Here is a 14,823-nt window from a genome sequence, read left to right as displayed (position 1 = left end):
TATTGTGATGTACCATATATCCCAGCGTATAAGACGACTTTTTAACCCCGAATTGTCTTCTGAAAAGTCGGGGGTCATCTTATATGCCGGGTATTGAGGTCCGTGATAGGAAAACTTCTGATTATCTGCCCTGGCTGGCTCCCGTGTGTGGCTGCAGGCGGGGGCCGGCCAGAGCAAGTAAAAAATAATACTGAATACTAAAAACCAGGGGGCCTCCAGCTGTTGTGAAACTACAACTCCCAGAATGGCAAAGGCTGTCCGGGCATGCTGGGAGTTGTAGTTTTACAACAGCTGGAGGCCCCCTGGTTTTTAGTATACAGTATTAGTTTTTACCTGCTCTGGCCAGCCTCCGCCTGCAGCCACACACGGGAGCCGGCCCGGGCAGATAATCATAGGTATTCCCATGCCGGACATCCCTGTGTCCCGAAAAATCTTTTCGGGACATAAGGATGTCCGCCAGTCAGTTATCATTCCCCGGCGTTCCCCTGCGATCCTCCTTTGGTCCTCCTGCGGTCCGGTCCTCCGTCTCTATGGTTGTACGCACGGGACGTCAGTGACGTCACGTGCGTACAACCATAGAGGCAGAGGAGCGCAGGACCAGGAGGACCGCAGGAGGACGCGCCGACCGGGGCCTGGTGAGTGACCGGCCGTGCTATCCATACACTGTATTTGGCTGGAAGCTGTATGTCTGTTGGGGGGAGCTGCCAATCTAATGTGGGGGGAGCTGCCTACTATTATGGGGGAACTGCTGACCTAATGTGGGAGGAGCTGCCTACAAATGTGGGGGGAGCTGCCTACAAATGTGGGGGGAGCTGCCTACTATTGTGGGGGGGGGGGGGAAGCTGCCTACAAATGTGGGGGGAGCTGCCTACTATTGTGGGGGAACTGCCTACTATTGTGGGGGAAATGCTGACCTAATGTGGGGGAAATTGCCTACAAATGTGGGGGGAGCTGCCTACTATTGTGGGGAAACTGCTGACCTAATGTGGGCCGAGCTGCCTACAAATGTGGGGGGAGCTGCCTACTATTGTGGGGGAACTGCTACTAATGTGGGGGAGCTGCCTACTAATGTGGGGTAACTGCTGACCTAATGTGGGGGAACTGCCGACCTAATGTGGGGGAGCTGCCTACTATTGTGGGGGAACTGCCGACCTAATGTGGGGGAACTGCCGACCTAATGTGGGGGAACTGCCGACCTAATGTGGGGGAACTGCCAACTTAATGTGGGGGGAACTATACTGCCTACCTAATGTGGGGGGAACTATACTGCCTACCTAATGTGGGGGGAACTATACTGCTAATCTAATGTGGGGGAACATGATGCCTACCTAATGTTGGGGGAACTACAAGGTACCGTACATCACGGTAGGAGGGGTAGTCTTATATGGCGAGTATATCCCAAACTCTATATTTTAACTGTAAAAGTTGGGGGTCGTCTTATACGCCAAGTCGTCTTATACGCCAAGTCGTCTTATACGCCGGCATATACGGTAAGTTTGGTTCAGTAGATCTATAGAGCGTCAAGTTCTCGTGACCATAATTCAGATTTTAAGTTAAAATAACATGACAGATATATATGAAAGAGACAATAGAGTGATTCCTTTGTTAACTCCATCCTGCCTCATAACATAGTGTGCAGATTCCAATGAATTGTTATAATAGTACATGATAATGATTTAACAGAACAGAAGCTGTACCTGTACCATCTCTTGCAGGTGCTGGCTGTATTATATAGTCACTCTTAGCTCTTATCAGGACCTGTGCTGACTGCGACACATAAGTAGTCATAGGGAGTTTTAGCAGTCACCCCACAAATCCTCAACATCATTTGTCACCACCTTTTTTTTTTGTACTATATGGTTTTTGACCCTGATGACTTGCCCCCTAAATGGCCCAAAAGAGGCATATGGCATATAGAGCCATATCTTTGATTGGATAGTGTCAGACAGAGTAGGGAAATGCCCCCAGCTGGTAACTCCCAATTGGCTATTTGGTCATACATCTATATATATAAAACTCAATGTGTGTATGTGTGTATGTTCCTGTATATCCAAACGGCTGGACGTTACTAGTGTTGAGCGGCATTGGCCATATTCGAATTCGCGAATATTCGCGAATATATGGACGAATATTCGTCATATTCGCGAATATTCGCATATTCGTAATGTTCTCGTTTTATTTTCGCATATGCGAATATTCGCGAGTGCGAAAATTAACATATTCGAACATTTTGTACATACAAAAATTAACATAAGCTAAAATTCGCATATGCGAAAACTATCATATGCAAATATTCGCATATGCGAAAATTCGCGCACCAGTCTCACACAGTAGTGTTACAGCCTTCTTACACCACATAAGCTGGAAGCAGAGAGGGGTGATCACTGTGATGTGTACTGTGAAAAAAAAAAAAAAAAAAACGAATATTCGTAATTACGAATATATAGCGCTATATTCGCGAATATTCGCGAATTCGCGAATATGCGATATTCGCGGATAAAATTCGAATTGCGAATATTCGCGAGCAACACTAGACGTTACTCACCCTCATTTGCCAGGGTCTGGGTTTTTGTTTAAAAGTCCATACAAGTCTATGGAAAATATATGTTACTGCATAACTTCCAAACGTCTGGAGATATTTCGATAATACTTGGTCACATGTTACTTATATGTCCACTTAAAATATAGTATAGTTAATTTAAACCTTAACTACCCCCATTTGTGAAGGTCGGGGTTTTTGTTTAAAGTCCCATGCAAATGAATGGGAAATGTATGTTCCCACATAACTTCCGTACGGCTGGAGATATTTCAATAATACCTGGTACACATATTACTTATATGTCAAGTAAAAAGATATGATAGTTAAATTGACCCTTACCTACACCCTTATATAAAAGATGAGTTTTTGTTTCAAGTCCCATGCAAGTACATGGGACTTCTAGTACCTTACTCCACAAGCTCCGCTCGGCATCTCCTGGTGAATGTGTCAATCCGGCTTGCAAGCCACACCCAATCCCACAAAGACACACCCACATTTTAAGCTCCACCCCTTATATTATCTACCCTTCTTGTGCATCACACCCAGTCCCACAAAGCCACGTCCCCTTGTATTTTCAGCTTACAATATCTTTATCACAAATCAGTCGCACCTGAGGACAGGATATGAGGATGGGACATAAGGATGGAATATGAGGACGGGATGTGAGGACGGTATATGAGGATGGGATATGAGGTTGAGATATGAGGACGGGTTAGGAGGTCAAGATAGGAGGATGGGAAATGAGGTTGAGATAGGAGGTCAGGATATGAGGATGGGATATGAGGATGGGATATGAGGTTGAAATATGAGGACGGGTTAGGAGGTCCGGATAGGAGGTTGAGATATGTGAATGGGATATGAGGTCGGGATATGAGGACAGGATATGAGGATGGGCTATGAGGTCAAGATAGGAGGACGGGATAGGAGGTCAGGATATGAGGATGGGATATGATGTCGGGATAGGAGGATGGGATAGGAGGTAGGGATAGGAGGTCTAGATATGAGGTCGGGATATGAGGACAGGATATGAGGTGGAGATAGGATGATGGAATTGAAGGTCGGGATATAAGGACAGGATATGAGGTCGAGATAGGAGGTCGGGATATGAGGATGGGATGTGGGTTGGGATATGACAACAGTATATGAGGACGGGATATGAAGTCAAAAGCTTCCTCCTTTGTTGATTTTCCTCCCCAAAAAGGATTAGGAAGGAAAAACCGGGCAACGCCGGGTACTCAGCTATTAAATAGCTCAGATAGTAAATAACAGATGAATAGAACAACAAAGAGTTTTCTTCTAGGACTAAAATACATTTGTAAAAGAAGTAACATAAAAAAGTGTTAAAGTGATATTCCGGCTTTACACATCTTATCCCCTATTATGTGCTTTCATGCCCCCTCCCATAGACTGGATGAATGGAGGGGATGTGTTGTGACGTCACTAGGGGGCGTGGCCATGATGTCACGTCCCCGTCTTGGAGGCAGCGCCCGTCACAGAATGCCGGGGGCTGCACCGAGATCGTGGGGGTCCCCAGCGGTGGGACCCCTGTGATCATACATCTTATCCTCTATCTTTTGGATAGGGTATAAGATATATACCCGGAATACCTCTTTAAAGATATATATATATATATATATATATATATATATAAAAAAAAATTTGCTTTATTATGTAAAAAAAAATGAACAAACACATAATCAGTATTCTCACATCTGCAATAATGTGAGCTATAAAATCATTTAACCCACACAGTAAATAATATAACAAAAAAAGCATAATTCCTTTTTTTAGTGATCCCAAAAAAACAAAACAAAACAACTTTTTTAAATTTAGTTTTTCTGCAGTCAAACTTACCTACAAAAGTAATGTTGAACTCATATTTTCTGGTGGTAAACACTGTAAAAGTGAAACTGAAAAAATAAACTCCCCAAAATTGCAGGAATAAATACATTATACAATGCATATTCAAAACAGTATGATGAAGAAATATTCAAGGCCTTAAAAAAGCCCTTAAAAATTCCTATTTAATAAAATAGGCCACGCTCATGAGAGGTTAATATTTAAAGAGGTCCTGTCATTATGAAAAACTTTTTATACTTTGTAGTACTACTGATAAGATGACTTTTTTAAATATACATATGCAGCACTACAGCCTTCAGCTGTTCCTAAACTACAATTCTCATGATGGGATTTGTAGTTTTGCAACAACTGGGGGTACAATTTTTGTAAAACTCTGTTTTAGAGCTGTGTATTCTCCAGCTGTGTGCCTCCAAAGCTAGCAAAACTACAAAGAATGTGTGGGCATGCTGGGAGTTGTAGTTTTGCAACAGCTAAAGGCAACACTGCTCTAACACAGTGTTTACAAACACTGCAGCTCCAGCTGTTGCAATGCAAAACTACAACTCCCAGGATGCTTGAACAGCCAAAGCTTTTTCTGACTCCTGAATGACTTAGAAGCTGATCAGACATTCAGGAGTCTGTGAAAGCTGAATGACACACATAGTGACAGCTATGTTGATTAGCATCCAGTTTTTCTTGGAACAGATAGAAAATGTATGCATAAAAACTACTGTGCAGTGATTTGCAGACTGCCAGGCTGCTCCCAGACTCAGAGCAGATGAGTCATCCACAGTGAGGGAGATGGACATGCCCCCTCCAAAAGGCAAGAACACAAAGCAAGTGAACACCATATAAATGCTATTTGTTAGGGATATATAGGTCCTAGACACATACAAATTATATCTACATGATCAGGATTAGGCACTGAGTAACATATACCTTTTTTTTCTTCACTATGACAGGTACGCTTTAAAGATGATTTGTCATTCCATCTTCACAACCTCCCAATTGTGACTTCATGTAAAGTATGGTTATGTGCAAAAACATTCTAACAAAGTATATTTTGCATTTTAGTCTATGATGGCATCACTGTGAAACACTATAGAATCAGGAAGCTAGACAATGGTGGATTTTATATAACACCAAGAAGAAAATTTCAAGATTTGGAGGAACTTGTGGAAAATTATATGAAGGTAGACGATGGACTTTGCTGTAAACTCAGGAAACCATGCATAAAGGTAAAGTATACTATGTTAAACATATTTCAACCCCTTCAGGGCTGGGCCTCGTGATGTCATGCCACATCCCCTCCATTCATGTCTACAGGAGGGGCCGTGATGGCTGTCACGCCCCCTTCCGTAGACATGAATGGAGGGGGCATGATGCGATGTTACAAGGGGGTGTGGTGTGAGATCACATCTCCGTCTCTGGAGCAGCGCCCGGCACAGAATGCTGGGTGCTGCATGGAGATCGGGGGGGGGGGGGGGGGGGTCCCAGCAGCGGGATCCCCACGATCAGACATTTTATCCCCTATCCTTTAGATAGGGGATAAGATGTCTAAGGCCGGAATACCCCTTCAAGGACCAAGGCTAATTTTTCGAATCTGATCTGTCTCACTTTTATGTTATAACACCTTTGGAATGCTTTAACATATCCAGGGGATTTTAAAAATTGGTTGTGGCATATTCAATTTTATTTTAATGGTAAATTTTAGTACATACCTTTAATGTATGTAAGAGACAGTTATTCCTCATAAATATTTAGCATTGATGCTGATGTTTTTTTTTTTGTTTTTTTTTGTACCATTCTAGGGTATATGTGACAGTTTGATCTCTTTTTATAAAATTTTTGATCAGGTAGAATAAATAAAACAATCAATTATGCCATTGTTTTTAACATAAATGATGTATTAATTTTAATCTGCAGGTCAGTATGATAATGATGATACCTAATTCATATATTTTTTTATGGTTTGATACATTTATCTAATAAAAAGGGCTTGTTTTTGCAGAATAAATTCAAATTTTTTTCTGGTAGCTTGTTTAGGTTCATATTGATATTTTGATCACTTTTATTTCATTTTCAAGCAGGTAGGATTAACAAAAATATTAATTTTGGAGCGTTTTTATTTACATATAAATTATATATAATTTATTTTTTAGATTTTAATCACTTTATTTACTTTATAATTATTTTGCCCCACTAGGGAATAAGACTTTAGCTATAATGAGGTATAATGCACTTCAGAACACATCTGTACTGCAGTGTATTATGCCTGTTAGGTTGGGTTCATAATGAGGAATCTCCAGCTAGAACTGCGGGACATTGCAATTCCCCATAGACTGTAATGTATTCCTCATGAATTGTGATGAAAGAATGAACAAGAACATTCTTTCTGTGGTAGAATTTTAGCTGTGAAAGCTCCACCGCTGAAATTCCATAGTGAGCACTGTGCAGTGTAATCCCATTGACAGCAATAGGATTCTGCTGCATTGGAATTTCCGAACTTAATTTCTATCACGCTTCTTCATACTTTTGGAATTTTTTCATGCAAATATATGCATTCTGACCTTCAGCTGGCTTGTGTGTATACTAGACCAAGTCTTATGTTCACATGATATAACTTGTTTATTAGACAAACTTCCTTGTTTTGAAATTTTTACAAGACACATTTTATGCATAACACAGGGGCCATCTAGTGGACATTTGTAGAAATGTACATTGCTCAAAAAAAATAAAGGGAACAGTAAGATATCACTTCCTAAATCTGAATGAATGAACTAATCTTATGAAATACTTTCGTCTTTACATAGTTGAATGTGCTGACAACAAAATCACAAAAAAATTATCAATGCAAATTTATCAACCCATGGAGGTCTGGATATGGAGTCACACTCAAAATCATAGTGGAAAACCACACTACAGGCTTATCCAACTTTGATGTAATGTCCTTAAAACAAGTCAAAATGAGGCTCAGTAGTGTGTATGGCCTCCATGTGCCCGTATGACCTCCCTACAACGCCTGGGCATGCTCCTGATGAGGTGGCGAATGGTCTCCTGCGGGTAGGGTGAACACATTTCCTAACTGCCATTCAGGGACACTTACTTTCACTAGTGCATTTCGTCAAACTTATACATGAGACTAGCAAAAACATATCTGCATGTGCATTTTTCAGTATTTCTGCACACTTTATCTGGCTACTTAGATATCTCTGAAGAAATAGAAAACAAAACAAGTTGCATTTATTTTTTTAAATTTTATCTTACATTCCATTTCCTGCCTCTAATTCCATGTAGTAAATAACTTACTACACGTTTTACAAGTCCAACTTTCTAGGCAATACATATTTGCTGCCCTGAACATAAAGGAAAGAATAGGCAGACATCCATTAAAAAGTTAAACTTACATTTTGTCCTCTTTAATGCTGATAACGGCCACTGGATTAGTACAGACAGTTACAGTAGGCGCCGCACAGTAGAGATCCCAGCTCCGGCTGACGTCACCATCGCCACGTGACTCGGCCGCGCACTGCGTGCAGCAAGGCAGGGGAGGAGCCACACACACTGGACAGTACCAGGGGCATACCTAGAGCATTTGGCACCCGGGGCGGACCCTTTGTTTGGCACCCCCCCACACACACACGCAACCCCCCCTTAATTACACTCCCTCTCTCCCCTCCCCCCAGGGGCGGACTGACAACACTCGGGGCCCCCAGACCAAAAAAAAGGCAAGGGCCCCTACTAGGCTCTGCAGCTCATCAATCTTCTGCCATGCTCCTATTCCACCCAAATCCCACCAACAATAAATTAAAATTTTTATATGTAAGAAACACTTTAACGTAGGTAAATTTCCATAACCAATAATGCTGGTATACAAGGAGCAAATATATACCACCACACAATAACTGGATAATACCGCCATACTGTACTGAATAAAACCACTATATACAGACCAGTATATTATAAAGAATCTGTATACAATAAAAGTGATTATATACAGGACCATATGGCGGTAGATATCAGCTGTACACAGGATGTGTATACCATATAAGTGATTACAGTTACATTTTGGGACTCACAATAGCGTCTTTTCTGATCAGCGGCGTCCTCTTTCCTTTTCTTCTCCGTCCAGATAAGACCGCCATGTGGATCTCTTAACATCTGCAGGAAAAACATGTCAGACTCTGCATTTTTTCAGTGCCCTCCCATCCTCTACAATATTTCCATCTATAGACCCACAAACTGTAATAATGCCCTCCTCGGTGTCCTGCACAGTAAAAGGGCAGGTAGGTAGGTAGCCAGGTAACGCCCTCTTTCCCATAGGTATATGCAGAGTTACACCCCCCTCTTTCCCATAGGTATATGCAGAGTTACACCCCCCCTCTTTCCCATAGGTATATGCAGAGCTAAACCCCCACCCCCTCTTTCCCATAGGTATATGCAGAGCTACCCCCCTCTTTCCCATAGGTATATGCAGAGCTACAACCCCCATCTTTCCCATAGATATATGCAGGGTAACCCCCCCTCTTTCCCATAGGTATATGCAGAGCTACCACTCTCTTTCCCATAGGTATATGCAGAGCTACACCGCCCCCTCTTTCCCATATGTATATGCGGAGCTACACCCCCCCTTCCCCAAAGGTATACGCAGAGCTACACCCCCCTTCCCCATAGGTATATGCAGAGCTACACCCCACCCCCTCTTCCCCATAGGTATATGCAGAGCTACACCCCACCCTCTTTCCCATAGGTATATGCAGAGCTACACCCCCCTCTTCCACATAGGTAGATGCAGGGCTACACCCCCCTCTCCCTCCCTTTCCCATAGGTATATGCAGAGCACCCCCCTCTCCCTCCCTTTCCCATAGGTATATGCAGAGTTACACCCCCCTCTTTCCCATAGGTACATGCAGAGCTAAACCCCCACCCCCTCTTTCCCATAGGTATATGTAGAGCTACCCCCCTCTTTCCCATAGGTATATGCAGAGCTACACCGCCCCCTCTTTCCCATATGTATATGCGGAGCTACACCCCCCCTTCGCCAAAGGTATATGCAGAGCTACACCCCCCTTCCCCATAGGTATATGCAGAGCTACACCCCACCCCCTCTTCCCCATAGGTATATGCAGAGCTACACCCCACCCTCTTTCCCATAGGTATATGCAGAGCTACACCCCCACCTCTTCCCCATAGGTATATGCAGGGATACACCACCCCTCTCCCTCCCTTTCCCATAGGTATATGCAGAGCACCCCCCTCCCTTCCCCATAGGTATATGCAGAGCACCCCCCTCTCCCTCCCTTTCCCATAGGTATATGCAGAGCACCCCCTCCCTTTCCCATAGGTATATGCAGAGCACCCCCCTCCCTCCCTTTCCCATAGGTATATGCAGGGCACCCCCCCTCACTCCCTTTCCAATAGGTATATGCAGAGCACCCCCCTATCCCTCCCTTTCCCATAGGTATATGCAGAGCACCCCCTCTCCCTCCTTTTCCAATAGGTATATGCAGAGCACCCCCTCCCTTTCCCATAGGTATATGCAGAGCACCCCACCTCCCTTTCCCATAGGTATATGCAGAGCACCCCCCTTCCCTATAGGTATAGTCAGGGTTAACAAAAAAAGGATGCTCACCTGATAAACCACGCAGCGATCTCCTCAGCTGAAGGGCCTGCATCTTCTCCCCTCCACAGTACAGGTGTCGGATGAGTGACGTCATCGGCGGCTGTACTGCGTGCTGTGTGGGGGCGGAGGTCACGTCTCCCCTGTGTAGCTGCAGATGCGGCTCACATTGAGGGGACGCCTTCTCCTGTATGTGTGTGTATCACGCATACAGGAGAAGGCACCGCTGTCTGCTGGGGATCTGGGACGAGTGTCCCAGATCCTCAGTAGTTGCGGCGGTGAGTCAGTCTGCCCCTGGCACCTCCCTTGAGAGTGGCACCCAGGGCAGGGGCGCCCCCCCCCCCTGCCCCCCCCTGCCCCCCCCCCTTGGTACGCCACTGGACAGTACTATGCGATGCCGATCTGATTCGGCGATCGCATAGTATAAGGAAGTGACTGTCACATCTGTCACAGCACAGCAGCGGTCGACGGACAGCGGCTCACGGGCTCAGATTATTCCGGGACACTGCATTGTTCCGGAATGAGGGTGACCGGGACCCGGGACAGACTCTCCAAATGCGGGACTATCCCGGGCGATCCGGGACACGTGGTCACCCTACCTGCGGGATGTCCTCCCAGACCTGGACTAAAGCATCTGCCAACTCCTGGACAGTCTGTGGTGCAATGTGGCATTGGTGGAATGAGCTATACATGATGTCCCAGATGTACTCAATCGGATTCAGGTCTAGGGAACGGGTGGGCCAGTCCATAGCATCAATACCTTCCTCTTGCAGGAACTGCTGACACACTCCAGCCACATGAGGTCTAGCGTTGTCTTGCATTAGGAGGAACCCAGGGCCAACCGCACCAGCATATGGTCTCACAAGGGTCTGAGGATCTCATCTTGGTACCTATTGGCAGTCAAGCTACCTCTGGCAAGCACATGGAGGGCTGTGCGGTCCCCCAAAGTAATGCCACCCCATACCATTACTGACTACCGCCAAACCAGTCATGCTGGAGGATGTTGCAGGCAGCAGAACATTCTCCACGGCGTCTCCACAGTCAAGTCTGTCACAGGTGCTCAGTGTGAACCTGCTTTCATCTGTGAAGAGCACAAGGCATCAGTGGCAAATTTGCCAATCTGGGTGTTCTCTGGCAAATGCCAAATGTCCTGCTGTAAGCAGAACCCCCACCTGTGGACGTCGGGCCCTCATACCACCCTCATGGAGTCTGTTTCTGACAGTTTGAGTGGACACATGCACATTGCTGGCCTGCTAGAGGTTATTTTGCAGGGCTCTGGTAGTGCTCCTCCTTGCACAAAGGAGGAGGTAGCGGTCCTGCTGCTGGGTTGTTGTCCTCCTACGGCCTCCTCCACTTCTCCTGATGTACTGGCCTGTCTCCTGGTAGCTCCTCCATGCTCTGCACACTACCCTAACAGACACATCTCGCATTGATGTGCCATCCTGGATGAGCTGCACTACCCGACTTGTGGGTTGTAGACTCCATCTCATGCTACCACTAAAGTGAAAGCATCACCAGCATTCAAAAGTGACCAAAACATCAGCCAGGAAGCATAGGAACTGGGAAGTGGTCTGTGGTCACCACCTGCAGAACCACTCCTTTATTGGGGGTGTCTTGCTAATTGCCTATAATTTCCACCTGTTGTCTGTTCCATTTGCACAACAGCATGTGAAATTGATTGTCAATCAGTCTTGTTTCCTGAGTGGACAGTGTGATTTCACAGAATTGTGATTGACTTGGAGTTACATTTTGCTGTTTGCGTGTTCCCTTTATTTTTTTGAGCAGTGTATATCTTTTCTAGGAGTAGGTTCCATTTTTACTGCAGTGGAAAGATCAATTTTCCCAATATTTTTCTTGCTGCAGATAAAAACAGATCAGTAATGGCTCGGTCAGATACGGTTTTATTTACATATGAATCAGTATAATATGCAGTGGTTTAACACGTTAACGACCATGAACGTTTATACACGTCCAGGCAGGATGTACATTGCTGCACCAGGACGAGTATACTCGTTCATGGTTCTCGTGGGTGCTGCCCAGTGTACCGATGAAATCGCGGCAGGGACTCGGTCCCAGCAGTTTAACCCTAACAGCTGCGGTCTGAAGCGACTGCGAGCTGTAAGGAGTTTTGACAGAGGGAGGGGGCTCCCTCTGTCTCTCTCCTGTTGCACCCCGCAACAATCGCAGGGTGCTGCTAATTACCTGGGCAGCCAGGGTCTTTACAAGGACCCCCCATGTCTGCCCAGGTTATTTCCTGTCAGGACGCTAGCAGTCACAATAATGAGCTCCCTGCTTTGGCTGGGTAGCTTTGTGTGTCCACTCATAGTGGTGGATTTCCTGCCGGCAGTCATGAGCGGACATATTGAGTGACCCTACACTGTATCCCGTTCATACTGCCTTTCAGCAGTATGTTAGAGGTATCCGTCATCATCACATCAAAAAAGTGATGCTGACGTATACTGTAGCAGCTCCATTCATTTCTGAATGAGACTGCTACAGTATACATCGGCATCTCTTTTTTGACATGACAACGGACACCTATACTGCAGAAAAGCAGTATGAATGGGGACTATCACCCAACCCCCCCCCTCCAACAAAATAAACCAGTTTTTTCAAGATTTTTTTTTTCTTTTAACGCCCAGTGATGGATATGTTTGCCATGAGTGGGTGCTTATTCCCACAACGTGACGGATATATCCATCAGGAACTCTCCCTCTTGATCCTACTAAGCGGTCAGGCAACCAGATATGGCCTAAGTAGGGGTACTCCACAGCCCGGGACAAACAGTGTGATAAAATATGGGGCGCATTTCCTCCATTTTAAAAGTGACTTACCAAAATGATGTCAAATTCACAGAAAAACACTAAAATTTAACTTTTAATAAATATGTCACATAAAAAGGATCCACAAAGTGGATCCTTTTTATATGACATAGTTATTAAAAGTTACATTTTTGTGTTTTTCGGTGATTTTGTTTTGAGCACACACAAAATTCTATGGTACACGGTGACGCGTCCAAAATGATGTCCCACAAATTAAAAATTAGTGGGAAAAAAAGCTAATTGCTATTTTTTTCCACTGACTTTGAAATACTCACTTTTGCCCTAGGTAAATACTTTAGGGGGCGTAGTTTCGAAAATGGGGTCACTTCTGGGGGTGCAGTATTGTTCTGACAACTAGAATGCTTTGCAAGATAAAGTGCGGCCTATAATTTGTATAATGATATCCTGACTGCCAAATGGTGCTCCTCTCCTTTTGGGTCCCACCATGTGGCCATGCAACCAAATATGGCCTAAGCGGGGGTATTACCGAATACGGGACGAACAGCACAATAAAATATGGGGCGCATTTTTTACTTTTCAGATGCAATGCACAAAAAATATGTCCCACAAATTATGCATTTGTGAAAAAAGAGAGAGAATTAAAATGTTTCCACTGACTTTGTAACCATTCCAGCCACACAGAAAGGACTCAAAGTACTGACTTTTGGTCTAAGTAGATACTTTAGGGGGTGTAGTTTCCAAAATGAGGTCACTTGTGGGGTTTCTATATTTTTATAGTTCTGGCAGCTAAAACACTTTGCAGGCACGAAGTGTGGCCTACAATCCATTCGGCATAAAATGATGCCCTGAAAGCCAAATGTCGCTCCTCTCCTTCTGGGTCATACCTCACGGACCAAGGAACCAAATATGGCCTAAGTGGGGGTATTTCCAACACTGTCCAAGCAGCTCAATAAAATATAGAGTACATTTCTTTCAATATCAAAAGCGATGTACAAAAAATATGTCCCTCAACTGATGCATTTGTGAAAAAAAGCTAATTTTGAATTTTTAACACTGACTTGTAATAATTCCTGCCCAAAAAACGATGGTGTTAAAATACTCCCTGTACCCCCTAACGAATACCTTGAGGGGCCTAGCTTTTAAAATGGGGTCATTTGGGGGGGGGGGGGGTCCTATGTTCTACCACCTTCAAATTTCTGCAAACCTTGCATGGCACATAAAAAAAAAAATTACTTTTCAAATTTTAAAAATTTCAAGTTAAATTGTTAGGCTTCTAATTCATTTAAAATGTTAATTAAAAAATTAAAGAAATGCTTTCAAAATATAGTAGACATCTGAAAGTATAAGTTTCATAAACTATTTGGTCAGAAAGTATAAATATATGCAACCTATTAGTGTTAAAATGGCAAAAAATCTTTCTTTTTTTAAATGTCATGATTTTTTGCATTGTAAAAAAAAATAATACAAATGATGTTGGCCTACTTTTACTATGTACATGAAGGACAACTTGTGACAAAAAAACAATGTCAGAATTATTGTGATTGGCAAAACATTACCAGAGTTATTCTCTAATAAAGTCAGACATCCCTGATTTGAAAAAAAAAACCAGCCCTGGTCTTTCAGGGGCATACAGGTTTATTTGTATTGCTCCTTAAGGTGTTATAGGAGGATTGTGATAATACAGTATGCTTGGCTAATGGAGAGTTCAGATTCACTGTTGAATTTACTGAACACAAGCCAACACATGTAGACTTTTTAAAGGGGTTATCTGGTATTAGAAACACAGAGCTGATTTCTTTGGGTGGATTTTGCAGCTCAGTTGAAGTGAATAGAAGTTACTGTTTTTGGAAATTTGCTCTACTATTCGATTACTGGATAACATAGCCTTAACATTTACGTGAACAGCTGTAATGGCACTTTACTATCTCTATGTTGTACAGAGTCATAATATGACACCCACAGATAACATACTGAGGGACATATGTACACAGGCACAATGGTGAGTCTTAGGTTGCATTCACGTGGCACAATGGTGAGTCTTA

The 14,823-nt window shown here is 43.8% G+C and overlaps 1 protein-coding gene across 1 annotated transcript in view; it reads left to right on the top strand.

Annotated features, from left to right (window-relative positions):
• The window catches only part of FRK (fyn related Src family tyrosine kinase), a 154,549-nt gene that overhangs the window by 114,871 nt on the left and 24,855 nt on the right, over nt 1-14,823 (top strand). The window contains exon 4 of the mRNA XM_056566367.1: nt 5,453-5,616. Within this exon, the coding sequence (XP_056422342.1) occupies nt 5,453-5,616 (164 nt within the window). The remainder of the gene's footprint in view (nt 1-5,452; nt 5,617-14,823) is intronic.

This window comes from Hyla sarda, chromosome 3 (genome assembly GCF_029499605.1).
Source record: "Hyla sarda isolate aHylSar1 chromosome 3, aHylSar1.hap1, whole genome shotgun sequence".
Classification (NCBI taxonomy): Eukaryota; Metazoa; Chordata; class Amphibia; order Anura; family Hylidae; genus Hyla; species Hyla sarda.
The sequence above is the reverse complement of the archived record's forward strand: the minus strand, read 5'-3'. Positions and strand labels throughout refer to the sequence as shown.